The sequence below is a fragment of the Benincasa hispida genome, chromosome 5 (genome assembly GCF_009727055.1).
Source record: "Benincasa hispida cultivar B227 chromosome 5, ASM972705v1, whole genome shotgun sequence".
NCBI classification, from domain to species: domain Eukaryota; kingdom Viridiplantae; phylum Streptophyta; class Magnoliopsida; order Cucurbitales; family Cucurbitaceae; genus Benincasa; species Benincasa hispida.
Genome location: NC_052353.1, coordinates 42,192,996 through 42,202,866, shown reverse-complemented (window position 1 = coordinate 42,202,866; position 9,871 = coordinate 42,192,996). Strand labels below are relative to the sequence as shown.

Below are 9,871 nucleotides of genomic sequence, written 5' to 3'. Positions count from 1 at the left end.
AATAAAGTTGTTATCAGTTTATCAATCTACATAGGTAAGAAATTTCATTAAGTATTAACACTAAACATCATTCAATGTTAACAATATTCTTTATCATATGGTATGAATTGTTATAAAATTGAAAGTACACTTATTATTAAATTGAAGCTTACAAACTAAGTCATTACAATCTAAAGTTGAACGATAAAATTGTGATACTTCCATGAAAGTTGAAAGGCTAACGTGGGAAAACCAAATTTTGTATGTACTTGAATTACCATTTACTCCATTGTAAAGACGGTATGAGAGGATCCAAAATTGTAACCTCCTATTGCTTGAGATCTGATAGCATGCAACAACCAGTTGTAAGAAAGAGAAAGGGAGGAGAAAGATATATAGAAGGTGTGCAGTGAGGGTAGTGGTAGATCACTAAGTAACTACGTTTTACTTAACTCGATCCAAGCAATGTCCAAAGACACCCATGCCTTTCTTGGTTGGACCAATCAGCCATTTCACAAGTCTCTCTCTTTTATATACCTGAAATATAAATCAATTTGATTCAAATATGGGAAAAATCAATGTGAAATAAAAATTGTTGTCCAAAAAGATAGAAAAAGTTATTATGTATTTAATAAATTTTCTCATATCCTCTCGTTCTCTCATGACATCACAATCAAATATATATTTAGAAATAAAGTACCAACGATAGTGTTTTTGTAATTTAATTTAATTAAAGAATGATCATATTTTTATTCCATTGCTCTTTTTGAAAATACATAACCATTTGTGTTTTGTAAGTTTGAGGAAAAGAAATCAAATAAAATGTACAAAAATTGGTTTCACCAATTATAAAATCAAGAATTCAAGTGTATTTTGAATTTAATATATGAGGTTAACATTCATTTTTAGATTTCAAGATATTTCTTTAACGAATAGAAAATTGTAATATTTTTACCAATGACACAATTAAAATGTATAGATTGTGTTGTTTTTATCCTAAACCTTAAATTCAAATTTCAAACCATACACCATACATTCTATTGGGTGAAAATTTAGATTTCAAAATAAGAGGGAACCAACCTGTTAGAGAATCCCACATTGGTAAACTCTCGTAGATGATAAATGACGAATCGTTAAGCTATCTATTGGGGTTGATGCCCTAACCTCTCGTAGGATCCTGTAGTTTGTAAACACCTGTATGAGCAAACGCTTGTGATGTAATAATATGATATATTTTCTTCACTGTTATCTATGAAACATGAGATGTTTTATTTGCATTTACTACAAACCAATAAACTAAGATCCCTGGTTGTCGTTGTAACTTAAGCATATATGTGGAGATATACAAGTGAATCATGTCTTAAGTGATAACCAAAATGGTCTGTAGTATATAGATATAGGAAGGAAACCTTATCCTGGTGACACTACGAATACGACCCGCTTTGTAGATAGTTACAAGTGTTGTGACGTGCTACAGATGGTTTGATCCTGATCATTCGTGTGGAGACATGCGAGCGGGGGTGTCCTATACAAAGGAGTTTATATAAGACCGGACCACGAAGTGTTTAGTCTCGTTGTATAACGTCGTTCATGACAGTGACTTCACTTCACTAGGATGACTATAGGTAACATGGCCTTAATCCTGAGTGAATTGAAAACTCTTGCCTTTGAGGGCGGTCATTTGATTTGCATGAGTGTGAGTGGCCAAATTGCCGACTCAAACTTACCACTTTGGGATTCATCTGATTGGGGAACTGAGAACTCAGCTACACAAGGTAGAATTTACTCCTTCCCCGAAGCGTAGATAGATTGCTCCCTTAAGGGCTGATTTCGAGGCTTGAATGATAAGTTAGTTATTGTATTTATTTATAATAAAACAATTATGAGATAATTATAGGCGGTTTCTTCTTTAACCATAATTTGTTAGAAGATGCATAACTAGTTTGTATCTTTGTGAATGCTTGTAATTCTGTCACAATGAGTTTAGAACAATCTTGCTTCCACTCATAGGTTCTCTTTGATAAGAGATCCTTCAATTGGTATCAGAGCCAAGTTCTGATATTCCAAATCCATTGATGTATAGAATAGCATTTACATTCTTAGCAGATGTAAGCATGTCTGCATTATGTTTAAGTGTTAAATAAGTTTGTGGATGTGGATTAATGGAGTTTCTGGGATGGTTGCCTTTGGTTATTTAATTCTTTTACATTCAAAGTTAATTGTAAAGGCCCCTGTGTTTTTGAGCATATTAACTTGCTATCGAGTCTGTAATTCAAAGTGTTTGAGTCAGCGTGAGTCGCTCATGATGAAGCTTCAAAGCAAGGAATTGTGAATAACTTCGAGGAAGAAGAAGACCAAACGTTGGTTAGATTGTGTAAACGATTGGGGTAAGCGATCGTTGAGTATGGGATACTCGGCAGCAAGGTAAACACACGCGCACTAAACGATCGTGTAGCTCAGCAAGTTTCATCGCTTAGTCATTGACTACACGATCGCAGGGTACATGTTACTTAAGCGTTTGTTCTTCGATCGTCTAGATGATCATACCTCACAACATAGTCGTCGTCTAAATGATTGTTTAGACTTTCACTGTTTTAAATTAGTGCGCTAAACGATTGAGTGGTCTCATGCTTCATTGTATTGTAAATGGTACTCGATCGTAGCTAAGCGATCGTGGTTACTCCCCCAATTTACTAAACGATCAAGGAAGACATCGCTCGGGGGGTTCAAGACCTGGTTCACTTGTGAACCGGTTTGCTCGATGGATTTATGTGATAGATAGAATTTAATTTCCGATTTTGAGGCTAATCATTCTGGTCCATTAGTCCTATGAATGTACATAAGGTGTATGTTTTATTATATGGCATATGGTATGCCATATAATTGAAATCCCACCTAAGGTTATGCATTGGTCATGCATCATCTCTATATTTTAAGAGTTATGATATAGTAGTTAGCATGATTAAATTACATAAGAGCATGTCCATGTATCATATAATATAAGAGTTATATTATGCATGCATCATCTTTATATTATAAATGTTATAATATAAGGGTGTATGGAAGCATGTATGCTTAGTTCATTACCAAGTATATAAGAGTTATATATAGTAATGAATGGACATTGCACGAAGCATGACACATAGGTTAAATTTATAAGAGTTATAAATAACTAGTTATGCACAACAATGTGAATGGTTTTGGTTGTTTCTTTTATAAGAGTTATAAGGGAAATTAGAACTAAAATCGATAAGAAAAACATGCATGTGAACTTAGGCTTGAATCATGGTTTTAGAAGAGTTTTAAAATTTGGTGGAGATAAACCTAAGATCACGGTTCTAATGAGATTAGCAACCTAAGGTTTAATCTTTTGATCAGTTTAATAGGATTAAATTGACTAATAAAAGATTAAATATATAGCAAATCTATCTATAAGGGACCTTTTGTCTAAGGCGAGTTCTGTCTAGGCTGGGTTACTTAAGCTGATGGAAACGAAACACCCCTACCTGGTAACCTACCTGGAAAGATGAATTAGATAGATTTGAGGCATGCATGCAAATTTGAGGATAGTCCGTTAAAGAGTTTAATGGGACTTGACTTCAACTTATTTAATTTCAAAGACAATAGTTGTTTTTTAGCAAATTAAATCGACTTCGATAAAATCAATAGTCGGATGGTTTAAGTTAATGAACCCCTAGATAGAACATTCAGTGGGAGATACTTGGGGTATATGATGCTTCATTTAAACCTCTTCACGTTTCTCCCTTTATGTTCACACCGTGAGATCTATCCTCGACCTCGAGGCACTTTGGGAGTATCCCCTAAAGGATGGTATTCTATGTTTTTAGATATAATTGATTTCTATAAATTTAAGTTTACTTTGGATTTCATTATTTGGATTACGCTCGTTTAGATGTAACTGTTGAGTAGAATTAATTTTGGCCTTAATTAGATTGATTTCTTTTAATTTTAGATTTTTGGAGTCAAGATTGAGATAATTGGGGAAGATAATTGATTTTAAATTTTTGGATTTTATTTTGATAAAAGATTTGTAATACTTGGAAAAAGTTTAAAAAGCTTTACTTCGGTTATATATAGGGGCCAAATAGATTATATATAGCGTCAAATATTTTTGAGATTTTTCTATTTATAATATTTTCTTTTATATGTATACATATTCCTACTTTTGTTGTCAAATTACACAAATTCTTTCTTATTGATTATTTTTTTAACCATATATGGGTTGGGGACCATTCTCAACCTTCAAGATTAGTAGTATAAGCACGATGCTAATTGGCTTATTTTGACTACATAAATTAATTTTACTTAAATTTATCTACATGTCTGAAATTTCAAATTTTCTTTTATACATATATCTCTAAGGGGGCGTTTGGGGCAAGTGTTATCATCAAAATATAATAAAAACTAACCTCCAATTAACTATAGTCAACACTATTTCAAAACCCATAATAAAACTAACCTCCAATTAGTTACAATCAACACTATTTCAAAACCCCAATTTGCTACAATATTTATTATTTATTGCCGTTTTTACTATTTTACATTCATCATTTTTTTAATTATTTGCTACAATGTTTACTATTTCTTTCTCAAACAAAAATGGTTTACATCTCAAACACATACTATTATAACCTAAACTAAAATAATCTATACCCCAAACAAAAACTATCATAATCCAACTATAATAATCTAAGACTATAATAACTAACTCATTGTCCAAACGCCTCCTAAATTGTTTGCATTCGTTTAGAATTTGGGGTAGGGTTTCACAATCTTTCACTGATATACAAATTAGCAAAATAATATCTTAGAATAAATTTGTATGTAGATTAGATAGAAAGTCAAAATGGCAAAGGGAGAAAAGGAAAACAAAGGAGAAATCCCATTCAGAATAAGAAATAAAGGGGTTAAAAAAGGCGAAAAATTAGGAAAATATACTATCATTCTTAAATTAGTTATGTGAATTGATGAAAATATATTAGAATTGATGAAATAAAATGAAAACGTAAATAATCTTTTTAAAATATGGATTCTGTAATTAATTACACAGTTTACAGTTTATTTCCATAAATGAAACCAATAAGTAAGTTTAATAATTAACGGCTGATTTGTTGTGTAAAGAATTTGATTATTAGACAGTACGGACGGCGCTAGTTTGCGTTGGTTGAGCTTGAGGTTGAGGTAATGGCGGATTTGGTAAAGCTTTCGAACGAAGTAATGGTGGAGATCATGTCACGGGTGCCGCCGGAGTCTTTGGCTCGATTCAAATGCGTCTCGAAATCCTGGTACGCTCTAATAAACGACCCTCAATTTTGCGGTTTTCTTCGAAACGAAAACGTTTTAGTGAAGCGTGTTGTGAAGAACAATGAGACTGGGAAGATGGAAACTAGATTCTCCTTCTTGAAATATCCTCTCAGAGGCGATGAAGATTCATCCATTGAGTTTGAGGATGTCCAACTTCCATGTTTTGTTGAGGACGAATATCCATATCTCTGCATCCATGGCCATTCTCAAGGCTTAGTTTGCCTCGTCTCCCATGGCAACAACCATATATTTCTCTATAACCCCACCACCGGAGAGATCCGCAAGCTCCCTGCCTCCATTCTTCACATTGAAACCGATTATTCCACCGAACAAGCTGTCTATTCCATCACCAATGCCGTCGGATTCGGGTAGGATCCCAAATCCAGGGATTTCAAGGTGGTTAGGGTTGTCGATTTCCTTTTCATACGACGACATGTTGGTTTTGCATAAATCCAAGTGGTTTAATTGTTATCTCAATACTTTTCTCCCTTCTAGAGTTGAAGTGTAGGATTTGAAGAAAGATAAATGGAGAAAAATTGAAACGTGTTTTTAAGATGCCTTCGTTTATGATGTATTATCAAGGATTCTATTATTGGTTGGCCTTATCTAAAGATGCAGTAAGAGCCGAAGTTATTCTATGTTTTGACATGAGCCAAGAGCCTTTCGGCCAAATTCCAGTGCCCGAAAGTTTCAGGAAGGAGGAAGGTTACGAAAGAAGTTTAGGGGTTTTGAATGAATCCATCGTTCTTTTTCATTGGTCTCTCTGTTTTATTCTTCATTTCATTCTTTCAATCAATATTTCAGCATGCACTAGAATGAATAACTCATGAAGTTCAAGAAGTATATAGAAAAATACTCTTAAGCTAAAAAAGAAATACACAAAAAATATGTTTTGCTTCTCTATTTTCCCTCTTTTTTCTCCATCTTTTCTTCAATACCCTTTAACTCCTTTTTTTTTTTTTTTTAATTATTATTATTATTAAATGTTTGGCATTTGTTTGTCTCAAATAAATCAATCGATCAAACTGCGCACTTTAGTTAAGGTATCTTAGAAGAAAAAGAATAATGAAATTATCAATGGATCTAAGGACTTAAATGTTTTAATAAGGTTGTACATTAATAGTTGATTACGTGTTAATAGCCAAATATGTATTTTTATTTGTTTGTTTATCATTTTGGTATGTTTTAGGGAGATATTTTGATTATGAGGTTTTGTGAGATTTTATGTTTTAACTTAATCCTTGTTTGGTAACTATTAGACCTCGTTTCGGAACTATTTTGTTTTTTGTTTTTGTTTTTTAAAATTAAGTCTATGAATACTATTTCCACCTCCAAATTTCTTCCTAATTTGTTATTTATTTTTTCCTAATAATTTAAAAAATCAAGCCATATTTTGAGAAAAAAAAGTAGTATTCAAAAAGTTGTTTTTATTCTTGGAATATGGATAAGAATTCAATTGTAGTACTTAAGAGAGATGCAAATTATTGTAAGGAAAACCAAACACAAAAAACGAAATAATAGTTACCAAATAGGGTCTTAGTTTTTAGTTTTTTGAAAATTACATTTATAGTCGTGCATTCTACCTCTAAATTTCTTGCATTGTTATATACTTTTATCAATATTTTAAAAAACCTAGCCAAAGTTTGAAAACTAAAAAATAGTTTTTAAAAACTTGTTTTTGTTTTTCAAATTTGGCAAAGAAATCAAGTCTTGCACTTAAGAAAATACAAACCATTGTAAGAAATTGAGAGAAAATAGACTGTAAAAACCAAGAACAAAAAATGAAATGGTTACCAAACATGACTTTAAAGTTTTATAGTTGTTATTTTTATTTCTAAGAAAGTTAGTGTAAGAATTGGAAAAATGATAAAAATGAGAGCATCTACGTGAAAAGAATGAAGATACCTATATAATTTATTTTAACATTGATTATTTTCAAACTCAAGAAAACTTCAAACAAATTGATTAAGATACTAATAGTATGCGCATTTTTAATTTTTTTTTTAAATTTTAGATTTATTTTTGCAATGAGGTATTATCAATTTTTGTTTACCTAATATATTTGATAGTACTGGAGTCCCTTGATTTATGCCCCTCAAGATGGTGTCTCTTTTGGATTCACCATTCTTGATTGGATCTCAATGTCTTTTTATTGGACCAAATACCCGTTTAGGCTTTATGGGATTTGATAGCATGTGGTTCCATCTCAAAACAATTAAAAATGAGAGGAGTAGCCTATTTATCTTTCAAAGAGTGTGAGGTCTCTTGACTTTTTCAATGTGTGATTTTCAACATACTAACACTAAGAATATTTTTATTTTTATATTTTCTATTTTATTTCTTAAGTTTAAGAGTATTTTTAAAACAAAATACTAACAGTTTTCACTCAAAATTGAGTTCTTTTTTTTTAAAAAAAAAAAAAATCTCTTTTTAAAAAGTCTATGAATTTAAACTTTTGAAAGTTGAATGTACTTTTGACCAAAAGTACAATATTGTTTAATGACATTTTGCCCAGGTACAATTTGTGAAAATCTTTCCAAATCTATTTGCAAAATTTAGGAAAAGGGTTCATATGTATAATTTTTGCTTTGGCTAAATTATAGAAAATAATATCCTTAAACTTTATGCTTTGTGTAGAAAACCCCTAAACTTTCAACAAAAAAAAATCAATAATACCCACTGTTAATTTTTTAATGGAATCATTAGTATTTGTTTAAAAGATACCCTTAAACTTCCAAAAGTTTCAATAGTACTTCTAAATTTTAGAAAAGTAAAAAATATTGTTGTCGTTGATATATGGACGAAAATAGTTAATACCTCATTTCAAAATTATTTGAACTTTCAAAATTATTTGAACTTTCAAAAGTTACACTAATATTCTTAACCCTAAAAAAAAGTTTAGAAATGCTCCTTTCGATAGTATAGTGGTAAATTTATTTGAAGTTATCTTGAGTTGAAAAATGGCTAATTAAAAAAAATACTCTCATTTTTTTTCCTATATTGATACTCCCATTCTCATTTAACCAATAATCACGGCAGGAAAAAAGATATATGATAATTTCGAAAAAAACGATATAATAGGTCTATTATAGAGTTTTATTCAAAAAAAAAAAAAAAGTCAAACTTATTATAGCATATTGTTACATGCTATTAAAAGTTTCCTTTGATAGCATTTTGTAAATGCTATAAATAATAGCTTCGAATATCACATGAACTTTGTTAAATGAATAATATATTTTTTAAAAAGCTATAAAAATACTTTTATAACAAAAATATATGGTTGTCATTTGTCTATAATAGTTTTTTTTTTAATTTTATTTTAAAGAATTTATTATAAATTTATTTGCAACTAGGATCATTTATATTTAATGAAAGCAATGATAAGCCTTGCAAACTTTTTATAGCTTTAATGAATGTTATTATTGCATATTTTAAATAACTTCTCAAATATGTTCATAATGCTATTATTGTATTTCATACATTGCACACATTATTAGTCAAATAAATAAATATACATAACCCACAAAATAAATATAATCAAAATGTATATATATAAATAAGCATTCATACAATACTCATATATCCTAACAAAAAAGAGATATAATAATAAGTACTATTGACTTGGAGATGAAACAAAACAAGAATTTTATAAATTACAAAATATGTCGATATAAAAAATCTAAAATAATTCCAACTTAGTTGTGCTTTGATCCAAACATCGCACACATTGATAGTCCTTCATCAACCTACAAAATATATTAAGTAATAAAAAGTTCAAGTAAAATTATATTAAAATAAAAAATAAAATAACCACTAGATATACGTACAAATTAAAACTTTGTTAGAAGGTCATAAAAGTGGATTACTCTTCTCTGTAGTTAGCCATTGTTCATAAGAACTCCACAATTGTGACAACGGTTGTGATTTCTATAATGATGTAAAGGAGGATTTGAGCCAAGAAAATTAATAATTCATTATGCTGTTGAATGTGCCTCAAAACACAACAGCTCAGCAGAAACAATAAACAAATCCATCAATCTAATCAAGTCAACTTATCAAAACTAAGAGAAAAAACTAATAACAACTAAATTCATTTGATAATATGCATAAACATAAACAAGAAACTTAGTCTAAATAGAGCACTTCAATTCATGCATATTCCTAATTTATAGAAAAATAAAAGCTACACATAAATTAAATCTATCGGTTTCAACCATTTGTGAAATAGAAAAGGCCTAATTAGAACCCTTGAACTCAAAACACATTTAAAATTTACATATCTCATAGTGATAAACAACCAAGACCTTGACTATGAGAAAGAAGATGAGATTTATGGTCTAGTTTGTGATTGTATTGCAAACCGGTGGAAAAGGAGACAATAGAGAGACAGAGAGAGGGAAATCGAGTCTGTGTCATGACTCTGAAACTGAAAGAGATAAAGGAAGTGACAAAAGATCATATACATAAATCTCGAAATGAGTTGACAACTCCACTTTTCACTTGAAAATCAATCACAATTAAACTGGCAGAAACATAAATGCAACTGTTTAATTGAAACAAAACCTAT

At 30.4% G+C, this 9,871-nt stretch overlaps 1 protein-coding gene across 1 annotated transcript; it reads left to right on the top strand.

The window, feature by feature from the left end:
- The first annotated feature begins 5,184 nt into the window (after positions 1-5,184).
- LOC120077339 (putative F-box protein At1g53370) lies at positions 5,185-5,676 on the top strand. Its single transcript, XM_039031221.1, has one exon. It carries the CDS (start codon positions 5,185-5,187, stop codon positions 5,674-5,676), a length of 492 nt encoding a protein of 163 aa, XP_038887149.1.
- Positions 5,677-9,871: the final 4,195 nt, after the last annotated feature.